The sequence below is a fragment of the Hylobates moloch genome, unplaced genomic scaffold (genome assembly GCF_009828535.3).
Source record: "Hylobates moloch isolate HMO894 unplaced genomic scaffold, HMol_V3 SCAFFOLD_2, whole genome shotgun sequence".
Lineage (NCBI taxonomy): Eukaryota > Metazoa > Chordata > Mammalia > Primates > Hylobatidae > Hylobates > Hylobates moloch.
The window spans coordinates 46,539,498-46,564,019 of NW_026652277.1; the positions used below are offsets into that span (position 1 = coordinate 46,539,498).

General features: G+C 37.0%; 1 protein-coding gene across 4 annotated transcripts in view; it reads right to left on the bottom strand.

Moving 5' to 3' along the window:
* Nucleotides 1–2,987: 2,987 nt before the first annotated feature.
* Nucleotides 2,988–24,522, bottom strand: part of ARHGAP24 (Rho GTPase activating protein 24) — a 426,381-nt gene continuing 404,846 nt past the window's right edge. For all 4 annotated transcript variants that reach the window (XM_032145923.2, XM_032146042.2, XM_058433164.1 and 1 more), the window contains 2 exons: nucleotides 10,096–11,170; nucleotides 2,988–5,268 (listed from right to left, as the gene is read on the bottom strand). In XM_032145923.2, the coding sequence (XP_032001814.1) occupies nucleotides 5,025–5,268; nucleotides 10,096–11,170 (1,319 nt within the window). In that variant the 3' untranslated portion in view covers nucleotides 2,988–5,024. The remainder of the gene's footprint in view (nucleotides 5,269–10,095; nucleotides 11,171–24,522) is intronic.

Below are 24,522 nucleotides of genomic sequence, written 5' to 3' on the forward strand. Positions count from 1 at the left end.
TATAGCACATCATATAACATGACAATAACTGTAAATTTATGTACCCCAGAGGACCTAGTCCATAGCCCTCAGTCTATTCATCATAGCCATCAGAAACATCATTGTATTTTATCCAATACCTTTAACACCCAACATCGTCTTTAGTGTAGACATGGATAGAGTTGATGAAGGACAGTTACACATAGTTGTTTAGACATGATTTTCACATCATGGATGTAATTGTATTATCTCAGAAAGAAAGAGTGGTTTGGGTTACTTTCCTTGCCATCAATCCCTGGCAGATTATCTGGGCACAGATAAGAGTCTCTGAGCCCAAGATATAATTATATCCTGTGCTGGTGATCATGATACTTTTAATGCTGGTCAAATCCCTGAGGCCAGAACCTTGCTACGTTCCTTAGAAGCTGAAACACTCTTTCAACGGAAATAATTTGAGAGCTGACAGTTTCCATTTACTATGGAATTTACTTACTATGTGAGCACTTACTATGTTCCAGGCACTATGCTAATCCCTTCACCTATTGTACTACATTCCTTATAGAAATATGATAAGGGAGGAAATATTAACCCTACTTCCAGAATAAAACAAATTTAGGCTTATATATATATATTACATAACTTAAGTTCATAAAGCTTTGAGTTGGCAGAGCTGGGTTTGAACCCTGGTCTTAGATTCCAAAACTCATGTGTATGGTACTCTAATCAGAGTGCAGCTCTGCAGTGTAAGGAACACTGGGGTTTGTGGCAAGCATTACATTCTTTAATGCTCTCCTGAATTTTCAAGGTGTCATAATTATATCAATAATATAAACTACCCAGCCTGGGAATGATTTTTTGAAGGATATCCCAGCTTGAGAATCAATGGGAATGATTACTTAAACTCCACTTGGAGATTTTAGTCATTTCATAATGTTACATATAAAATCATGTTTCAGTGGAACTGACATCATAGGCAATTCTATCTTCAATGTTCTCCAAAGGATACCCAGACATCTAGTTTGAATAGTGATGCTAACACAGTAGGCCCCACATCTGCAAGCAAATCCTTTCTCTTGAGTTTATAACTTAAGATTCATTTTAATTACCTAGTTTTAAAGAGGCATATACAGGAGTAGCAAATGAAATCTTGATACTACCTAACTACTTTGTATCCTTATTGATTTCCAATTTATTCTTGCATTAATTTCACTTAATATTGTCTAGGCTTTTTGTTTGACTAACGGAAATCCAGATGAACATGCTGCTCATAGTATCCATTGATTAGTGCCATCATCACTGAAATTGACAATTAAAATTGATAATATCATCCCTCAAATATCACAGGCCACAAAACACTCTGTGTGTGTGTGTTTGAGTATATTTGCATTCCCAAAAATTACTGCAAACTCACTGTGCTGACATTCTGTTTGGCATAAGGCATGGAGGGATTTAAGAGCAAGAAGATACAATCTTGGCCCCTTAAGAAGCTCCATTTATCAAGAGTTATCAATGGAGCAAAGTGACAGGCACTGGGATAAGCACATTACATATCACCATTAACCACGGCAACATCCCTACTTTGTAGGAGTTATTATCTCCACCTTGTAGATGAGATCAGACAAGTCAAGTTACCTGGCATTGCCATGTATCTTGCATAAGGCAAGTTGAGAGGCAGATCTAGGTTTGAATGGCTCTCAATTTTCTGCTATTTCCACTTCACCACTCTCCCTCCTAAATTGCTTCTTATTTGATAAAGAAAATAATCAGATGTGGGAAAGACAGAAAGAGATATATGCGAATGGGGGCACAAAAAGCAACTAACACTGATTTGAGATTCTGGGAAGCTTCATGAGGAAACTGACATTGATTTGGCTCTTAAAGGATGTTTGGAGCGTGCCAGCTAGAAGGAAGGCAAGCAAGAAGGACACAGCAATAGCAAGTGGAAAGTTCTAGAGGTATGAAATGGCATGGCAGGTGTGGTGGGAAGTGGTAGGAGACGAGAATGAAACTGGAGGTAGGGCCTTTTACACTATGTGAAGGGCTTTGTCCTGGGCAAGTGATAGTCATCATATGTAAATAGCAAGATCAAGCTATGATCGGATGAACAATTTTGAAAAGGCAGCCTGCAAAGGACAAAAGTACAGGAGAGATGCAAGGGAAAAGTACAGGAGAGATGTAAAGGTAAGGGAAAAGTGATTAAAGAAAGCAGATTAAAAAGGCAAAGATGAGTGGAATAGATTAGCTGGTGAGCAAATTTATGAGTGAAGAAGGGGGTAGAGAAGAAAAATATGAGTTGGCTGGGCACGGTGGCTCACGCTTGTAGTCCCAGACAAATTAAGTGACCCGTCATTGCTATGCATCTTGCATAACTTTTGGGAGGCTGAGGAGGGAAGACAGCTTCAGCCCAGGTGTTTGAGACCAGCCTGGGCAATATGGCGAAACCCTGTCTCTACAAAAAAAATACAAAAATTAGCTGGGCATGGTGGCATATGCCTGCAGTCCCAGCTACTTGGGAGGCTGAGGTGGGAGGATCACCTGAACCTAGGGAGGCCAAGGCTGCAGTGAACCATGATCATGCCACTGCACTCCAGACTGGGTGATAGAATGACACAATGAGACTGTCTCAAAAAAAAAAAAAGAAAGAGAAAGAAAGAAAGAAAAGAAAGGAGAAAGAAAGAAAGAAAGAAAGAAAGAAAGAAAGAAAGAAAGAAGAAAGAAAGAAAGAAGAAAGAAAGAAAAATATGCGTTAACATTTATGGAGTCCTTTTTTTTTTGTTTTTTTTTAGACGGAGTCTCACTCTGTCACCCAGGCTGGAGTGCAGTGGTGCGATCTTGGCTCACTGCAAACTCTGCCTCCTGGGTTCATGCCATTCTCCTGCCTCAGCCTCCTGAGTAGCTGGGACTACAGGCATTTTTTTTTTTTTTTTTTTTTTTTTAGTAGAAACAGGTTTCCTGTTCACCAGGATGGTCTCAGTCCCCTGACCTCGTGATCCCCCACCTCGTACAGGCGTGAGCCACCGTGCCCGGCCCCTTTTTGGATTCTACTAGCAGCTGTGCTCAGCCTAACCCAAGCTATTTCATTAAGACCACGTAACAACTCTATGGGAGTAGTATTTTTATTATTCCAATTGCACAGAGGAAAAAAAAGTTATGCATGGAAGGTTCAGTAACAGCTGGCAAATTGTATACCATTTGAACCCAAGCAGTTTGACTATCTTTGTTTTTTTACTAGTGCATCATATAGCTTTCTGGATGAGTCTGAGGTTTTTATCATCAACTATGATAAGGACTGGAAATAGGTGAAAAGATATGAAGGGAGAGTTATTAAGATCAATTTTCACATTTTGAGTTTGAATTTCCTATCGTATGTCCAGGTGGAAGCAACTGGTTAAATAACTGGAAAGAGAGAGAAAAGGGAATTAAAGAAATTATTGCTATAAAGATACTGGTTGATACCATAGGACCACAGATGCTTGCTCAGTGGGAGGTAAAAATAAAAGCAGGACAGTGGCAAGGAGGAAGGCAGTACAGACCACTTTCCCTCTTGAAAATAAATAAACACATGCAAGCATTCAACCTTCAAACAACATAAACCCCATAAACTCAAGTATGTAGTCTTTATTTCCGATTATGCCTTTTGTAACTTTTTGTTCTACTGTGAGAAAGATTATTTGCCTGGCTTCTTAAAACCATTGTGTTATTGTGAAGAACTGTTCTCCCAAAACTCTAGCTCCAAAGAGCCCCGGGTTTTTCTAGAAAATTAGCATTGATGAGGCTCCCATATTTGCCAAGAACTTTAGGCATTCACCTTTTAAAGTTATTGTATGTTTCAACAGGAAAGACTGATACTGTCAAAATTAGAAGCAAAATAGTTTGTTTCTTCTAAACTTTTCTCCTTCTCCTCCTGCAGCCCGGCCCCCTCCCACTATCTTCTTGCTGCAAACCAACTTTGCCAGCTGTAGTAGGGAGAGAATCCCAGATGGCAATAGCCTGAGTGAGAAAAAAATGTCACTATATGACACATACTCTAGCAGTTTCACTCAGAGGGAAACAGTAATGCCATTTTACTGCTGGTATTCTAAAGTGCAGTTGTTGGGAGGTGGGAGAGGTTTGAGTGGGAGACAGGTGCTCACGTGGGCATGGTTTAGCAAGCATTGTTTCCCAATACCTGAGTAGCAGGAGAATTCCTCTAAAACTATCCAGCAGTTAAAGAGATTCGGTCCAAAAGGACAGAGTAATTCAAAGCCTGAATTGTTAAATGCCATTCTTTACCAATTTTTCTTCTCTAAGGAGCATCCTGCATTGACGATATGCACTGAGGATCTGGCAAGGTAGACAGTGGGCCTCAGAAAGGGACTTTCTCATGGAGTCTCAAAGTTCCTATGTCAAATCGCCTCGCCAAAGCAAAACTGAGTGGTGCCAGGGGAAGAATTTTAAAAGCAGCTCAAAGGTTCCTGGTGATTCGATTGTATTTTATAAAACTATTTACATTTCTCTTTTTGGTCATGACGAAGTCTATTGGCACAAACAGCACAGCCACAAAGTATTCTTCTGATTTTAATAACTCATATTTATATATATATATTTATATTTTTGCTTATCTTCATTTCCTCAGCAAAAATGGAAATAAAAATATTGATCTATAAAATAAGCCGATGACAACACAATGCCAAAAATAGCTTATGTTAAGTGCAAGGGGTGAAGCTTGAAAGCAAGCTAAATTGCAACAACATATTGATTTAACATTTTAAATACAAGACTTGCAATAAAATAATTCTTGAAATATGCTTCTCATTTTTAGTTTACTTTTGAAAAACTACTCTATATACACATATCCAGTTGTAACACTTGACAGTAGCATTATGGGGCATGATATAACTTTGGTACACATTGCAGATATGGATGGTTAATGTCTGTAAATGATATTCCTTCACCACTTAGACTTCTGTACATCCAGGTGACCAGCCACCTGGTTCTAAGTCATATCCCACCAGAATCCCTGGAGTCCTTGCCAGAGCCATCGGAGATAGCAGGAGAAAGCAGGCTCACTGGATCCATATTGTGTTTCCTCTCTCGGTTCTCCTGGGTTCCACTGTCAGTTCTCCAAACGTGGAAAAAAACTGCTCCATTTCCTTCTGTAGCATGTCATTTCTTTTCTCAGCATCTTCTTTTGCTCGCTCGGCATTTCGCATTTTTATTTCTATCATTGTGAACTTTTTCCTCTCCTGATCCAGTTCATCATGGAGGCTCATCATTTCTGTTTCCAAAGTCAAGTTTCGCTGTTCTAAGCTACAAAGGATGTGGGGGTGGGAGGGGGGTGGGGAGGCAAGAGTAAGAGATAAAGTGATTTTGTTCACTTCAAATGCAAGAGGCATACAAATATTTTCTAAACTCTCTATGATGCTTAGGAAATTGGAATAAAGCCCTTTCAATGATTTAAAGGATGTAATTTTGTTGTATTATTTTACTACTTGCTAAGATGATTTACTGCTACTTTAGTAATTAGGTCCCAAGGCCTCTCTTGGAAGTAGCTGTCATTTAATAGTAAATAAGTGAATGCCAGCACAGATAAGCCAGTAACACATGCCAGGCAGAAGAGGCAGAAAGCTTCCTGGATGTTAAATTGTAAACTTGACTACGTTAAATGCAGCGGGAAAGTCTGATACAGTTGGAAAAAAAAAAAAAAAGAGAGCAATAACATTTGCTTTCTATAAAAGGAAAAATAGTGATAGGAAAATGTGATTGTTGGTTAAGTTCACTGCTAAGAATGGGGTTTTTGGAAGCATAAGAGTCCCATCTTATAAAAGAGTACCCAAAGTAATGAGCTTACATTGATATGAGAGGTAAAGATCACATGTGTTAAATAAGCACTGCATCTTATATTTTGTAAAAATAAAGCCCATTCCTTGCCATCCCCAATTCTCACTGCTTCCCAAGTTATTAATATAGCTCAGGGCATAGGTATTTTATATCTCTATAAATTGATAGTTGTTTTGTATAGCTTTTGGATAATTGTAGAATTCGCAGTAACGTTTTTAAAAACAGAGACTGTTTTCTCCATAACCACTAAGATCCAAATCATATACATATATTATTCAAAAGAGGGGTATTAAAGTTACATCTTTATTTAAGATGTATCTTGGCCTCAAGTGACTTCTTAATTTCTCCTAGGCTGAGCAAAAGTCCCATGGGACTCATTCAAACGTACCATACCACTGAAATTTGAAAGGTTAATGCACGTGTATCTCTCAGATATCTGATTATTTTAATAACAATTTTAAAATTAAAATCTCAATTATGTTTCTGCTTTGAAAAATTTGATCCTCACATGTTGATATTTCATACAGATAATAAGAACACTTAAAAATTAATCTTTCTCCTCTTTGTAGGCAACTAGAATTAAAAAAAAATACTTCATATTTTGTAATCCTACATCATTTAGAAGGCTATTTTAAACATATGACCACATTTTTACATGAAAATTTGGTACTATGCTGGTTGCCACTCAGAATTATTCTACAATATATTCTCTTTGCTTTCCAAAGGTATTTTACAGACAAAATGTTGGAAGAAATTAAAGTTAAAATACTGAGAAGGACAACCCTTACAAAACAAGATATTGACACATTTGTATGTATCAGGTGCTTTTGGGAAACTTCCAGGAATGAAAAGGACTAAGTTGAATATAGAAGAAATCCCTCCCAATGCAAACATATAAAAGTGCTGGAAAATTTTTAAGAAATATATTTTTAAAATACATCATCAAGGTTAAAATAAAAGAGCAGCTTCTGGTATCAGAACCAAGGAAGAAACTGAAACATAGAACAATAAGTAGAAGCACATGAGGGATATTAGTCTTGGATCGAGGCCACAGAGCTTGGGTCTAGGTTTTTCTTTGTCACATGGGGACAGAAGATGAGGCCTCCAGTATTAGGCAGGCAGAAAACTACAAGTAATTTAACTGAGAGCTTGGAACATCAACTGTTTTTATGAAGAAGAGACTACAAAATCTCTAATCATGGGCCTGGGGAAGTATCAGAATTGAATTGGCACATCAGAGTATTAGTAAGCTACAAAACAGGTCTGAGAAAAGTTACCTAGAATGCCTCAAAAATGATAATTATAGAAATTTAATATGGAAAAAAGAAGTTAACAAAGACAGAGGATAGATTAACAAGGTCAAGCATAGCTTAATAAGGGCTCTGGAAAGAGAATATTGAGAAGGTGGGAAGATGAAATAGACAAAAAGATGATGAAAAAAATATTCTAGAATTGTAAAGATGTAAGTTGTTAGATCAAATCACGAAACAAAGTTTGAAAGTTAAATAAAAGAAAAGACATATCAGGAAGTTACTAATCAAAGGAAGATGGTATGACAATATTAATATCAGAAAAAATAGAGTTTCAGGTAAAAAGCATTATTACAATGAAAAATAAGCACTAATTAATGATAAAAGGATCAATTCTTTAGGGAGATATGAACAACTCCAAACTTCTATTCACCTAGTAGTAGAGCCTCAAATTGTTCAATATAAAATATGACAAAATTATAAAGAGAAACTGATAAAATCAGAATACTGTTAGGAAATTTTAAAGTATCTTTCTCAAAAATTATAGATCTAGCTGATAAAAATGAGGCGAAATATAGAAGCTTTGAATAGCCTGATTAACAGACTTGATCTCTTGGTCATATATATAGAATCCCAATCCAGTAATAAGGGAATAGTTTTAATAGACCAAATAATTAATATCATCCAGATGAACTTCTCTGACCACAATACAATATTTTCTAAGAAAATTAAGTTAGAAACTGGCGGCCGGGAGCGGTGGCTCACGCTTGTAATCCCAGCACTTTGGGAGGCCGAGGCGGGCGGATCACGAGGTCAGGAGATCGAGACCACGGTGAAACCCCGTCTCTACTAAAAATACAAAAAAAAAAAAATTAGCCGGGCGTGGTGGTGGGTGCCTGTAGTCCCAGCTACTCGGAGAGGCTGAGGCAGGAGAATGGCGTGAACCCGGGAGGCAGAGCTTGCAGTGAGCCGAGATCACGCCACTGCACTCCAGCCTGGGGGACAGAGAAAGACTCCGTCTCAAAAAAAAAAAAAAAAAAAAAAAGAAAAGAAAAGGAAGTTAGAAAAAGTTAGAAACCAATTTGGAGAGGGAAAAAGAACACGTTTCAAAACTAAAAACCATATATCTCATTGATTGATAATTAAAGTAAAATATTACCTATCTGTCTACCTCCCTCCCTACCTATTTACCTACCTACCTATCCATCCATCCATCCACCTCAATACTTGTGGGGTACAGTTATAAAGGAATTTAAACATATATCTCATTGATAATTAAACAAAGTAAAATATCATCTATCTATCTATCTATCTATCTATCTATCTATCATCATTTATCTATCTATCATCTATCTATCCATCTATCATCTATCATCTATCTATCTATCATCTATCTATCATCTGTCTATCTACCTACCTATTTACCTACCTACCTATCTATCCATCCATCTACCTTCAATGCTTGTGGGGTAGAGTTATAAAGGAATTTAAAGAAAAATGAAAACTCTAAACAGAAATGATCAAAATTTAGCCAGAACAGTTAACTTTCTATAATTTCATGGCTAGGCCACGAGCGGTCCCCCACCCTCTACCCTACTGCAGAGCTCTCCCTTGGCCTGTCACGAGGGTAAGAATGTGACAGTGAAACGGCCCATTGAGATGACCTCTATTGGGAAGTTCTATCAGCTTATCAAAATCTCTGAAATATACCGTAGATCTCAGAACATATATGCATCAGCAACATCCTCAGAAATGAATGTATCTATCTGCAAATTCATAGTGATAACTTTTTTCTTTTTCTACTACGTTTAAAGTGTGACTCCTTGCCTCAAAATATAAGCTTCCCAGTGTGAAATGCTAATTTATCATCATGGATTGGCAGTAATTCAGAATTCCAATACATAGTGGTTCCAAAAACTACATTCAGAAAGAAGAGTAACCTTTTAAGATGATGACCCTATATTTTTCTTTAAATCTCCTGTCACTCTCCATTATATAGAAAAATTCAAACCACAATTCCACTCAGTGAAACTTACCAAAAAAATACTTTCCAAGGAAGTAATTTTTCAATCTTATTTATAAGTAGTATTTTTTAATATTTACTTTGCCATAGCTTCTGAAAGTATGTTATCTTTTCGTCTGATAATTGATGAATGGATAGGAAACATATTAAGGTAAATTAAAGCCAACTTAACAACTGACTGAGGATCCTAGCACACCATGGAGGAAGGGTAGTCCAAATCATACAGCCTGAAACTGGGACTGAGACCACTAGAGGAGCTACTCCTACTTTGATCATTTTATGAGAAGATGCACATTGATATAATTAGGTTTTAGCATAATTGCTTCTTTATAAATCATATTCTTTCTTCCTCATTTAGGCTACAGTCTTCCTTGTTCATATGAACATACTTCACGTCACCCCTCTTCTCAAAAACCTCCATGGATTTCTATCTCAGAGTAAAAGTCAAAGGCTGAAAATCAGCCTGTCAATCCCCTATGTCACCTGGCTCTTATGGCCTCTTTCAGTTCATCTGAATCCTCAGTGTCTGGAACAGAGCCTGGCAGATAGAAGGCACTCTCTCAACATTCAATGATTGAAAGAATAAAACATGGAGGTCTATTTACTTCTACTTTTATTTTTACCCTAGTTTCATCCTTTTCTTGTTAGTGAAAACTAACAGGCTTCTATGCTCTGTCTATCTCCTCACAGCCCCTCTCCTTCCAGCCCTCTAATGCAAATCTATCTATTTAATAATAATCAAAGATGACATTATTGAGCCTATTCTGTACCAGGGAAATGTTCAATCACTTCTTACGTGCTTTTGAGGTAGACACTACTAGTATTTAAATTGTTTACATTAGGGAATCAAAGCTCACAGAGATGTAGCTAACTTGCACACAGTCACAGAGCTCATAAATGGTGGAGCAAACTTAGGTTTCTTTGACTTTGGAGCCAGCATATGTCACCCTCAGTGTGATCCTGTCCCAGAGTAGGAGGCTACTGAGCCCTCTCTGGTAGTTACGACCTCCGGATTTTCCTTACCTCTTTATCCTGGACTCATACTCTATCTTCTGTTTGGTCATTTCCTGTTTCAGGCTGGAAACTAAACTGTGCAGTGCACTGTGGTTGCTGCTGCTGTTGCCCACAAATGTCTCACTGTTGTCACTGCTGCTGGTGGCACGACTACTTCGACCTCCCACACTCCTATGGTCACTTTTGCTTTCATAGTCCCTGGGGTGGGAAAGTTCGTCCTGTGGGGGCCCATCCAAAACAGGGTCCTCAAAGTTCCCCCCATAAAAGTCTTGCTCTGGGCAGGTGGTGGTAGAAGAGCGACAGGAGTTGGAGTTCTCAGGGAGGGAGATTTCACAGGAGGAAGTGGACCAGGTAGCACTGTCGATGCTCTGCTTGTCATCAAGGTTCATCATGGAGAACTGTTGATGGACATTATCATAGGTGGACAGTCTGTTGTGCTGGCCTAACTCTCCAGCTTGCTCTTTCTGCTTGTTATCCCTCAGGGTCACATAGCCATTTGGCAGCCAGCTCATGTTTCGAACATTTGCAGGGTTCCCAAGTGTGTCGCTGTTCAAGATGCCCATGCGCACTGTTCCATTCTGTACACTGTGCGTGCCCATTTTGGTACCAGATCCCTTCAGTGAAGAGGTCCTTCTGGCCTGTAGACTCCCATTGGGGGTGGTTTGGGTTTTCTCAAGACCTTCTGCATTACTGCTGCTGAAGGACCCATTGGTAACTATCCCACTACCCTTATTAAAGGCTGGGTTCTTTTTGACCATGAGAGGGGGGCTTCTAGACACATCTAGCTTGTGAACACTGTTCCTTGGGCTGTTGGTTTTGCTGCCTGATAGAGCTGTGGGGGATCCATTGTCCACGCTGCTTTTCTGGGGTGACTCAGACTTGTCCCAGGAGCACTGCTTACTAGGGCTGTCCTTGGTGTTATTGTTCTCCTTGTTCTGTAACTGCCCCATGGTGGCTTTCTTCTGAATTTCATTGTTGTTGCTTACTCCATCTTGGGGCTTGCTTTGTAGTTCTGCATCTTTGGGAAAGAGGCAATCATGTTTGCTAATCATCACTGACATCAACTGCTGGACCACCACGGTGCCTAGAATTGCATAGAACATAAAGTAGCATGAGTGAGACAGTTTTTATTTATTCTATTTCAATGTGACTCTTAAAGAAACACATTCAAGAGAACATTCATTATTATTAGCAGTACCAAACCATATTCTTAACTATGATAATAGCAATAGAAGCTAAAACAACTTGAGCATTTACTCTGTGCCACGAACTGTGTCAAGCACTTTGCTTTTGTAATTTATTGAATTTTGAAACAAATCTATACATACATACTGTTATTATCACTGTATTATAAAGGTTAAGTAACTTGATTAAGGTTACACGTTAAGGACCAGACCCAGGGCTTGATCCCAGAGTTAACCATTAAAAACCTGGGCTCTTAATCATAATACAATATTTATTACGAATTTGACATTTAATTCTGAGAAATATTTCTTAGGAGGAGGTCACTGTGACCTCTCATCTAATAATTGCATCAAACTATCAAGATACTTTAATGGTATCTGTAAATGGAACTCTATACAATGAGGGTGGATGCATGGTTTCTCTAATGTATCAAGATAACGAAAATTCGTAAGACTTCTTTTCCACCATTCAAAAGCTTCAGGGCATTTTAAGTGACATCAGCCAGAATGGTGTAGTGAAAACCTGCAAAAATCCTCTTCACCATATAAGCAACTAGCAAAAATTTCCAGAATCAACTATTTTGGAATTCTGTAAATTAACTAATGGCTTGATGCAATCTGGAGAATGTTTACTCAAGAAAAATGGCTGAATCTCAGTAAGAGCAGCAAGGTCTGTGGCGTTTTAACTTGCTCTAATCTTCTCCTCCTCTCCTTGAAAACCAACAGCCCAAAATCACAAAGAAAACCAGCTATCTGGCAGCCACTGGAATGGGCAGAGCAGGGTTGGATTTTATATAGTTTCTATATAAAATACTTAAATAGTTTCTATATAAAAATACTTAAAACTTGAGATTTGGTGAAGAAAATGATGAAAAAAGGCTTCTGACAATGCAAAATTTCATTAAGTAACTTGATTAAGATTACATGTTAAGGACCAGACCCAGGGCTTGATCCCAGAGTTTAATTTCATTAAAACAGCAGCTAATTGAGAGGCTGTCAGGGAGTAGAAATCTGACCTGGGGCAAGGCCACTTTTTAGCTTCTGGTGACACCTGGGAAATACAATTCAAAATCAGATTTTGAATAGGAAAAAAAATATTATATTCATTTATATTCTACACATTTTTCCTGTGATGAGTCAAAACATAATATTTTAGACTACATATCAGCAATAAGCAAGATCTACTGCTACATCGATGTTATTCAAATTTTAAAGTTCATAAAAATTACCTGGAGATCCTGTTAAAAGGAAGACTGAAATTCAGTAGGCATTGGGTGGAACATGAGATTTTGCATTATAAACTAGCTTCCAGATAACATCAGCAATAATAGAACTGTAGCACTGGCATCACCTGGAAGCTTGAAAATGTCAGCACCCAATGCAGAGCTTCTGAATCAGAATCTCCAGGTGATTCCTGGGTGCATTACAGTTTGAGAAACACTGTAGTAGATGCAAATGTTTCCCTTATATCTTCCAAATCAAATTTCCTGAAAGTCCGAAAGATAGGATTCATTTTTTTTAGATGAGAAAATTGAGGGTCAGAGAGGTTAAGCTATTTGCTCAGGGCACAGAGACGATGTGATCAAGGTGAAATGTAATATTTAGTCTTATTCCAAATATACATTTGTCCTACTATATTTCACCTGCTGCAATTTAAAACTGTAGCAGTAATAAGTAAACTTGGGATAGTTTTAAAGATAAAACTAGGCCGGGCGCGGTGGCTCACGCTTGTAATCCCAGCACTTTGGGAGGCCGAGGCGGGCGGATCACGAGGTCAGGAGATCGAGACCACGGTGAAACCCCGTCTCTACTAAAAATACAAAAAAATTAGCCGGGCGTGGTGGTGGGCGCCTGTAGTCCCAGCTACTCGGAGAGGCTGAGGCAGGAGAATTGCTTGAACTCGGGAGGTGGAGCTTGCAGTGAGCCAAGATTGCGCCACTGCACTCCAGCCTGGGCCACAGAGTGAGACTCTGTCTCAAAAAAAAAAAAAAAAAAAAAAAGATAAAACTAGATAAAGATAAATATCTATTGAATTACCATCAATTATTACAGAATTGTGAAAAAAAGACTGAATGTAATAACTGATTGTATTATATAGCCTTCTTTTCTCTTTCAGTAATCTCCGAATTTGTCATCGTATTTTCCATGCATGTTAGCAGTGAATCTGATAAAAAGAATTTTAGAGCAGAGCAGTTAGAATAACACTGTCAAACTTGTGTACTGTGCTTGAAGACATTGTGTATTCATTGCTATTTTACTATTTGCCCATATGCAGACACACTTTCGGAGGTTTGCAGTTTCCATTATATATGACTGTCTAGTATTTTGGGAAACTGGACCTTTTTCCTATCATTGCAATGTTAACATTTGAAGTATCACTGCTTCCCGTCATAGCTATGAACTGTGTGAGAGCATGTAATTAATTGAAGAGCAACATCCTTAAGGTCTCCATGATGAGTTTGTGAACAGCCATGTCAAAGTGTACTTGTCACAGTTAAGGAGTATGAGTGTCAGGTCCCTAGAGACTTAAACTCTCTCTTATATCTTGGGAAGCTTTGATTCCATCTAGTCTCTGGGACAATAAATGGCCATAGCCCCTTGTAAAGAGACTTTCTTAGAATTTTTATAGTCGTTTAGGACAGACTAGTTTGGCAGTAATGATGATGCGTGTGCCACTATACACACTATCACTTTTTCCTTTTGATTCCCTGTCATTTTCTTAGAATGCCAATGAGGAACATGAAGCCCAGATAATGAGGACAGAGTGGTTATAATCACCAGCCCATTCTGAAGAGTCCAAGCAGATTCTGGAGTCCCACTGTGCTACACAATCCAGCAATTCTTCCCTGAACCACATAATTTTATACAGGTTGACTCTAAATACCACGTAATAAGCACTTTTCATCATAAGCATTGGCTAAAAATTTGATTTTTCTTTAAAAAAACCTAGGGACTTTAAATATAATATGTAAACGCAAAAATATATGTAGATGACAGCATTCTGTGCAATATAGTTTCAATTTGTATTTTTTGCAATGAATAAGTTTATACATGTGTCATTTTGCATGTTTGAACATATCTGTAAGATACCTGACGATTTTTGACAAGTGTATATACTCCTGAAAATACCACCTAATCATGATATAGAAAAGTGACACTTAAGCCTCTTTGTAGTCAGTTCCCTGCCCCTAAATCTGGCCCATAGCATCCTTGATGTGCTTTCTGTCTCTATAGTTTTGCCTTTTTTACAATTTCATATAAATGGAATAATACAGTATGTAGACTTTCATATCTAGGTATTTTCCACTTAGCATAATACTTTTGACATTTATGTTGTTACATGTAGCAGTTCCTTCTTTTTATTGTCAAATAGTATTACTTGCTGTAGATGTGCCACAATTTATCTATTCACTAGTTGACGGAGAATTGGTCTGTTTCCAGTTTGGGGCTAATATGAATAGTGTCGATATGAACATTTGGCTGCAAGTCTTGGGTGAACATATGTTTTCTTTTTCCTTGGGTAGATGTTTAGCACATGGTCCTGCTCGGTTTTACGGTTACTGCATATTTAATTTAGTAAGAACCTACCTAATTCTTTTGTGAATTGGCCCTAACATTTTGTACTTCTACCAGCCAAACTTGGTATATTTTCAGTCTTAACTTTACACTTTGTAAGAAATGTGTAGAGACATCTTATTCTGGTTTACATTTTAGTTTTTCTAATGACTAAAGATGCTGAGCATCTTTCCATGTATTATTTGATATTTGTGTATCTTCTTTGATGATGTGTATATTTCAAATCTTCCGCCATTTTTTCATTGAGTTGACTGTCTTGTTTTGCATGAGTTCTTTACATATTCTTAAAACAAGTTATTTATCAGATAGTGATTTGCAAATGTAGTCCCCATTTCCAAAAAGGCTTGACTTTTTGAAAAGTGTCAATTTTGACAAAGTCCAACTTATCAAATAATTTTTTAAAAAATATTTTTATAGTTAGAGCCTTTTGTGTCCTAAGTCTTGACTAGCACAACATCATAAGATTTCTTTAAAAATATTTTCTTCTATATATCTTATACTTTTAACTCCTACACTTAGGTCTGTGATCCATTTTAAGTTTTTTGTATGTGATGTGAGGTAAGGATTGAGGTAATTTATTTATATTTTTTAGGGCTATGAAATTGTTCCCACATCATTTGGGGAAATGACCTTCCCCTTTCCATTGAAATACCGTGGTACATTGGTCAAAAATCAAATGACTACACATATTTCTGGACTATTTGTTCTATTTCATTAATCTGTGTGTCCATCTTTATATCAATACCACAATTTTAATTGTGTGACTTTGTACTAAGTCTTGAAATCAAGTTATATATATTCAACTCTGTTATTTCCTTTCAAATTATTTGTGCTATTCTAGATAGCTTTTATTTCCCTGTAAAACTTATAATCAGATTGTCAGTTTCTACAAATAAAAATTCTGATGGAATATTTTTGTGACAATTATATTAAAACTATAGGTCAATTTTAGAAAAAATAATAGCTTAATAATATTGAGTATTCTAATACATGAGCAGGGTATATTTCCACATTTATGTAGTTCTTTTTTTTTTTGAGACAGAGTCTCGCTGTTGCCCAGGCTGGAGTGCAGTGGCGCGATCTCGGCTCACTGCAAGCTCCGCCTCTCCGGGTTCACGACATTCTCCTGCCTCAGCCTCCCGAGTAGCTGGGACTACAGGCGCCCGCCATCTCGCCCGTCTAATTTTTTGTATTTTTAGTAGAGACGGGGTTTCACTGTGTTAGCCAGGATGGTCTCGATCTCCTGACCTCGTGATCCGCCCGCCTCAACCTCCCAAAGTGCTGGGATTACAGGCGTCAGCCACCGCGCCCGGCCCACATTTATGTAGTTCTTATTTGTTTCTTAATGTTTAGTAGTTTTCAGAGTGTGTCTTATACATGCTTTCTTAAATTTCTCCCTATTTTAAATTTATGAGTGTTGTTCTAAACAATAATTTTTATTTCAATTCTAATTGTCCAATGTAGTATGTAGAAATACAACAAAGTTTTATAAATTGACTGTGCATTATGTGATCTTTATATATTCGCGCATTCGTCATATTAGTTTTATTTGTTGATTACAAAGAATTTTCTACATAGATGTTCATGTTGACTATGAATAAAGAGAGTTTTACATATTCATTTCCAATTTTATACCTTTTATTTATTATTACTGGCTAGGATTTCCAGTACAATGGAAGTGGTGGGATAAGGTAAATTTACCTTAAACCCGATCTTAGAGGCAAAGCATTTGGTCTTTTACCATTAACGATAGTATTTTAACTAAATTTTTCAGTGATAACCTTTGTTAATTTGAGAAACTTTCAAATTTTTTTATCTGCATCTGCGATTTTTTTTGTATCTTAAAGTGGTATATTAATACAGTGAATTACATTGATTTTGGCTAACCAACCTGTCTTCCTGGGATAAACCCCACTGGTCCTGATTTATTATCCTTTTTATATGGTGAAGTCAATCCAGTAAGGTTTTGTTTAGGATTTACATGTCTATATTCATGAGGGATGTTATTCTGTATTTCTCTTTTCTTGTAATGTCTTTATCTGTTTTGATATCAGAGCAACACTGGCCTCATAAAATTAGTTGGCAAGAATTCCCTCTACCTCTTTTTTTCTGAAAGAGTCTGTGCACAATTAATATAATTTCTTCTTTATATGTTTGTTAGAATTCACCAGTAAATTTAAGTTAGAGGTGTTTTTGTTTTTGTGGGAATGTTTTTAGCTACAAATTCAATTGCTTTACTAGTCTCAGTTTCTTTCTTTCTTTCTAATCTTGAGTGAGCTTTGGTTTGTATCTTTTAAGGAACTTGAACATTTCATCTCCATTGCCCAATTTCTTGGCAAAAAGTTGTTCATAACAGTCCCTTATGATTATTTTAACATTTGTAAGATCTTTGGTAGGTCACTTCTGTTAAACCTGATATAGGTAATGTAACTTTGTTTTTTCTTTTCTGATCAGTATGATGAGTTTTATCAATTTTATTGATCTTTTTAACAAACCAGCTCTTGGTTTCACTGGTTTTCTAGATTGTTTTTGTTCTCTCTCTATTTTCTTGATTTTTGTTCTTATCTTTATTACTCCTTGCCTCTGTTTCCTTTGGTTTAAATTCCCTCTTCTTTTTGCAGCTCTCTGAAAAGGAAACTTAGATAATTAATTTTAGGTCTTTATTCTTTCTAATATAAGTCCATAATTATATGAATTTTCCTCTAAGCACTACTTTAGTTGTATCACACAAACTTGGTAGAACTTTTTACTTTCATTTAGTTTTTAAACATACCTGTATATTTATATTTTAAATGATGTGTATACAGTATAGAGTTGAGTGTTGAATTTTTATTTTATCTCTGCCTTTAGACTGGAATATATAAGGCATTAAGATTAAATGTAATTATCTATATGGTTGAGTTTAATTCTGTCATCATGGTTTTTTTTCCACTTGTCGCATCTGATAATTGCTTCTCTTTTATTTTTTTAAGTCATTTTTTTAAAAAAAGTTTATTATTGTATAACATTCCATTTTATCTTTATTGTTGGCTTATTACCTAATACTTCAGTTTATTTTTTAGTAGTTGTTCTATGTTTATAATATTCATATTTAATTTATTACGGTCTACCTTTAAATAATACTGCAACACTTTGCACACAAATTAAAAGCCTTAGTCTGCTTTCATCTGTTTGCTTCCATTTTCTGTCTTTTATTCTGTTGTTGTCATACATTTCATTTCTGTATGTATTATGTATCCCATATTATATTATCTTATTTTTGCTTTATACAACAGGTTATCTTTTAATGAGATTAATAATAATAATAAGTATTATTTTATATTAATCCACATACTATTGCTGTGCAGTGCTCTTCATTCATCTGTGTGCATATGTGTCTATCTGGATTCATATTCCTTCTGCCACAACAACTATTTAATGTTTCTTGTAGTACAAGACCATCAGTGATGAATTTACTCACAGATTTTGTTTCTCTCAAAATGCCCTTAGCTCCTTTTTATATTTGAAAAATATTTAAATATATTCACTGGACATAGAAATCTAGGTTAATAGATTTTTTTCAGTACTTCAAAGGTTTTGATCCTCGTCTTTTGGTTATATAATTTCTAACAAGAAATCTTCTGCAACATTTCTCTTTGTTCTTCTGTATGTAATGTGTCCTTTGTTCCTCAGTCTGCTCCTAAACTTTTCTCTTAAATTGGTTCTCAGCATTTTATGATGTGCTTTTGTGTGGCTCCCTTTATGTTAATTCTGAGCTTCTGAGATCTTTGTGTTTGTAATTTTCATCAATTCTGTGAAAAAAAAATGAGTATTTTTTCTCTGTGCTTCATGATAGCTTCTCTTATAAAGACAAAGTTTTTATAAATCTGAATTTATTCTTTTTAAGTTTTCTCCTAATCTGCTATTAATCTCATTGAGTGTAATATTCACTTAAGTGATAATTATCATCCTTAGAAATTCTACTTGGATTTTAAAAAAATATTTGACCTATCTCTTCATCGTGTTACATTTTGCTTTACCTTCTTGAACATATTTACAGAATATAATAATAATATCCTTGTCTGCTATCAGAAATGACTCAATCACATTTCGGTCTTTTTCTATTAGCTATGTTATGTCCTGGTTACAGCTCATATTTTTATGATTCTTTGCATGCCTTGTAGTTTTTAATTGTATGGAAAACATTGTGGGATTTATACAGTTGGTTACTGAATTTTGAAAAAAAAATATATTCTAGATGTGTTGGACTTCGTCCTGGCACAGAGTGAAGCATCTGGGGATTGGCTGAATCATATTTATTATATGTTAATAAGCTTTTTTTTTTTTTTTTTTTGAGACGGAGTCTCGCTCTGTCGCCCAGGCTGGAGTGCAGTGGTGCAATCTCTGCTCACTGCAAGCTCCGCCTCCCGGGTTCACGCCATTCTCCTGCCTCAGCCTCTCCGAGTAGCTAGGACTACAGGCGCCCGCCACCACGCCCGGCTAATTTTTTTTTGTATTTTTTAGTAGAGATGGGGTTTCACTGTGGTCTCGATCTCCTGACCTCATGATCCGCCCGCCTCGGCCTCCCAAAGTGCTGGGATTACAAGCGTGAGCCACCGCGCCCGGCCAATAAGCTTATTTTTTAGAGCAGTTTTAGGTGTACAGAAAAATTGAGCAGAAAGTACAGAGGGTTCCTATATACCTCCTCTCCACCACCTTTTAAAACACAGTTTCCCCTTTTATTAACATCTTGCATTAATGTGGTATATTTGATATACTTGATGAGTCCATATTATACATTATCATTAACTAAAATCCATAGTTCACATTAGGGATCACTTTTTGTGTTGTATGCTCTATGGGTTTTGACAAATACATAATGTCATGTATCCATCATTCCAGCATCATATCGAATAGATTCACTGCCCTAAAAATTCCTTATGCTCCTGGTATTCATCCTTCCCTTCCTCCCTGAGCTCCCACTGGATCATTTAAAAGTTGCTTTAAAATTTGTGAGGACTAATCCATAATTTAAATCTTAGCACTAAGGTAATACCTTTGTGAGAACTCTACACAATGCCTCATTATCAGGACTTTGCACTCTTTCTGTGGGAAAGACAAATTATTTCAAGCTCAGTTTGAGGCCCAGACGTTGTTCAGACTATGAATCTCTGGTAAATTCCCTCAAGTCTTGTTTTGTGTCCTCTCATGCAAACATAAATCAGTTCTCATCTACTCTCCGTAGATTTCTGGATGCTCTATGTCTAGTTCTCTTTTCTGTTTTCTACTCCCCCAAATTCTAGCTCCCTTGGGCTTCTCATTGTCTGACCTTACTCTCTTCAGCTCAGCAATACCTGGACTTTGCTTGCATTTTTCTTCCCTGTGATACAATGTGAAAACTGCCTCCCAGTAGTAATCTGAGGCAATAACTGGGTTCCCCTCATTTGTTTTCTTTCTCTTATGAATCATAGGCATGTATTACCTGTTGTCCAATGTCTAAAAACTGCTGCTTCATAGTTTTCTGGTTTTCTAGTTGTTAAATTTGAACAATCTCTATTCCTTCATCATGACGGGAAGCAGAATGCAATATTATTTGTCAGTATTTTAAAATAATACTGAAAAAACATTCTAAAGGTTTCCTTGAAAGCATATATCTATTCTATAGATATGGATATGCTTATATAGCAAGGATATCATTAATGGCTACATCAATATTTGAATGGTAGCAAGAAGAAGAGTAATGGTAAGGAATTATGTATAGAGAATTTTTCAAGTAAAAGATAATTTTAAAAGAGAGTATTTAAAAAATAAAGCAGTCTCCATGTTTTTCAATAGAATTCATGTCAGTTGACTGCAAATAGTATGTTAACACAAGAATAATGAGTTTCATTTACTTAAACATCCACCAAAATAAGAAAAGAAAATAACAATAACTATTATGGGTTAGTAAATATGTAAGGTTCATTTTCCAACCTGTGCAGTTTTTACTGAAATGAAATAAAACCATTTCACTTGGATTACACTCACTCAGATTAGGCTAATGCTGCAAAAACCTATTGTATCTCAGGGGTTACTTCAGCTTTAGAGTATATTTGATTGAATTGTAATTGTGCATATATAAAATGCACAGCAAATGACTAGGAGGCATGAGCACAAATACAAATTTGATCTCAGAAGTCAGAGCCTGTGAGAGATAATGCCTGTCTGCAGTCTGATCACTACCTCTCTTCTTCAGCCAATCCCCAGAGCTACCAGAGTTACTTTTCTTTTTTAAAACTTTTGTTTTAATTCAGGGGTATAAGTGCACATTTGTTACACAGGTAAACTTGTGTCATGAGGGTTTGTTGTACAGATTATTTCATTGCCCAGGTATGAAGCCTAGTACCCGTTATTTTTCCTGATCCTCTCCCTCCTCCCATCATCCACCCTCCAATAGGCCCCAGTGTGTGTTGTTCCCCTCCCTCTGTCCATGTGTTCTCATCCTTTAGCACCCACCTATAAGTGAGAACACGAGGTATTTGGTTTTCTGTTCCTATGTTAATTTGCTGAGGATAATGGCCTTCAGCTCCATCCATGTCCCTGCAAAGGACATGCTCTTGTTCATTTTTGTGGCTACACAGTGTTCCATGGTGTACATGTACCATATTTTCTTTATCCAGTCTATCATTGATGGGCATTTAGGTTGATTCCACATCCTTGCTATTGTGAATAGTGCTGCAATGAACATACACATGCATGTGTCTTTATAATAGGATGTTTATATTCCTTTGGGTATAAGAGTTACTCTTCTGGCCGGGCATGGTGGCTCATGCCTCTAAAACCAGCACTCAGGGAGGCCAAGGTGGGCGGATCACCTGAGGTCAGGAATTTGAGGCCTGGCCAACATGGTGAAACCCCATCTCTACTAAAAATACAAAAATTAGCTGGGTGTGGTTGCGGGTGCCTATAAACCCAGCTACTCAGGAAGCCGAGGCAGGAGAATCACTTGAACCCGGGAGGTGGAGGTTGCCGTGTCCGAGATCGTGCCTCTGCACTCCAGCCTGAGTGACAGAGCGAGACTCCATCTTGAAAAAAATTAATAGTAAAATAAAAGAGTTGTTTTTCTAAAATAAAAAAATCCAATCTCAACATGCTCTTGCTCAATAGTTATCAAAGATTCCTGAATGCAGAATGGTCTATAAGGCCTTGAAAATATTGTGAAGTCTTTCCAGCCATTCTTTCACCAATCTTCCCTATATGCCCTGACATCATTGACCTTACCAAATTTTTCACTTGGATGCACTGTGATCTTTCTTTCTGCTAAACACTGAATGTTTGTGTCCTCAACAAAATTCATATTTTGAAATCCTAACCCCCAGTGTGATGGTATTAGGAGGTAAGGCCTTTAGGAGATAACTAGGTCATGGGGGTGCAGCCCTCATAAATTAGATTAGTACCAGCATAAAAGAGATCCCAGAGAGCTCCTTCACTCCTTCAGCTAAGTAAGGACACAGCAAGTAAACAGCTGTATGTGAACCAGGAAATGGGTCCTCACCAGATACCCATCTGCTGGCGCCTTGATCTTGGACTTCCCAGACTTCAGAACTGAATAATAAATTTCTGTTCTTCATAAGCTACCCAGTCTATGGTGTTTTGTTATAGTAACTCCAGTGGACTAAGACACTCACCCACTTACCAATCTATACTTCTTTTTCTGGTGGAATGACTGTTTAAATGTCCCATCTCTGATGGTTCCCCATAACCTCTAAGAAAAATACCATAATTCCCTACTTTTGATCTCATAGCCCTTTGACATATCCTGTATATAACATTTTTCATACTATAATTGAATGTTTAGTGGTTCAAATCTGCAACGAGGCTAGGCTGTAAGTTCCTGTAGGGCAAAACTTTTCCTTATTCATCTTTGCATTCCCAGGCTTACTGATGAGCATTGCATAAAGCAGTTGCTTAATGAATATTTATTGAATGATAAATTAAGATATATTTTAAAAGATTATTACTGTGAAGAGTTAATTCTACCCTCAGATATGATCTAATTTTATATAAATCAGGAGAATGAATAAGAAAAGAGGAGAAACTTATTTGTGGAAGTAAGAAAATAAGTGATTCAGAGAATGAGGAAGGGCAGAAGAAGACAAGAGACCCTGCTTGGGTGGATTTGGGAGAGTTTTGAGAGACTGTGTGGTATGGATTTGGGAGAGTTTTGAGGCACACTGCATGGAATGGATTTGGGAGAGTTCTGAGAGCAGGGGAGACAATAACAGAGTACTTTAAAACAACTTTTTTTTGTAGTTTTGATTTGCATTTCTCTAATGATCAGTGATGTTGAGCTTTTTAAAGTAAGTTTGTTGGCTGCATAAATGTCTTCTTTTGAGAAGCATCTGTTCATGTCTTTTGCCCACTTTTAATGGGGTTGTTTTTGTTTTTTTCTTGTAAATTTGTTTAAGTTCCAATGAGATGCCATCTCATGCCAGTCAGAATGGTGATTATTAAAAAGTCAAGAAACAATAGATGCTGTCAACGATGCAGAGAAATAGGAACACTTTTATGCTATTGGTAGGAATGTAAATTAGTTCAACCATTGTGGAAGACAGTGTGGTGATTCCTCAAAGATCTAGAACCAGAAATACCATTTGATCCAGCAATCCCATTACAGGGTATATACCCAAAGGAATATAAATAATTCTGTTATAAAGATACATGCACACATATGTTCACTGCAGCACTATTCACAATAGCAAAGACATGAAATCAACGCAAATGTCCATCAATGATAGACCAGATAAAGAAAATGTGGTACATATACATCACGGAATACTTTGCAGCCATGCCATAAAAAGGAACGAGATCATGTCCTTTGCAGGGACATGGATGGAGCTGGAAGCCATTATACTCAGCAAACTAATGCAGGAACAGAAAACCAACCACCCCATGTTCTCACTCACAAGTGGGAGCTGAACAGTGTGAACACATGGACATAGGGAGGGGAACAACACACACCGGTATTTGTTGGGGGAAGGCGGGGAGGGAAAGCATCAGGAAATGTAGCTAATGGATGCTGGGCTTAATATCTAGGTGATGGGTTGACAGGCACAGCAAATCACCATGGCACACATTTACCTATGTAACAAACCTGCACATCCTGTACATGTGCCCCAGAACTTAAAATAGAATAAAATAAAACAAGTTAAAAAAACACACACAAAAAAACTTTCTATGCATTAAGAATGCAGTCAGATTTAGTATTTTCTCTAGAGACACAATAAACATCTAACTTGTTTCTAATTATTTTTGGATGCAAGAACACTTTTTCTTTAAATACTGACTCATGCTGAAGACTGGGCCAGGATGTAGCTAGGTGGTTTATGTGCTCAGTGAGGTCTCCTGAAAAGTTTGGTTGCTGTGAGCTGGTTTCCCCTGGGGCCTGATTGATCCTGGGTTAAATGAAACAACTACACTCCCAGGGAATGGGGAGACCTTCCCATGACCCCCAGCAAATTATGATAACAGATGGGATTATTTTGCTTCTCCATTTTTCCTGTACTTCAAAAAAAACAAAAAACAAAAAACAAAAACAAAAACAACTTATCTACTGGTGCACCTATCCCTTACACAATTATTGGTGTATTTAGAGAAATTTACTTTTCTCATTGGGTATCAGGTTTCTTATCCACAAAGGAGGCAGGGGGACACTACG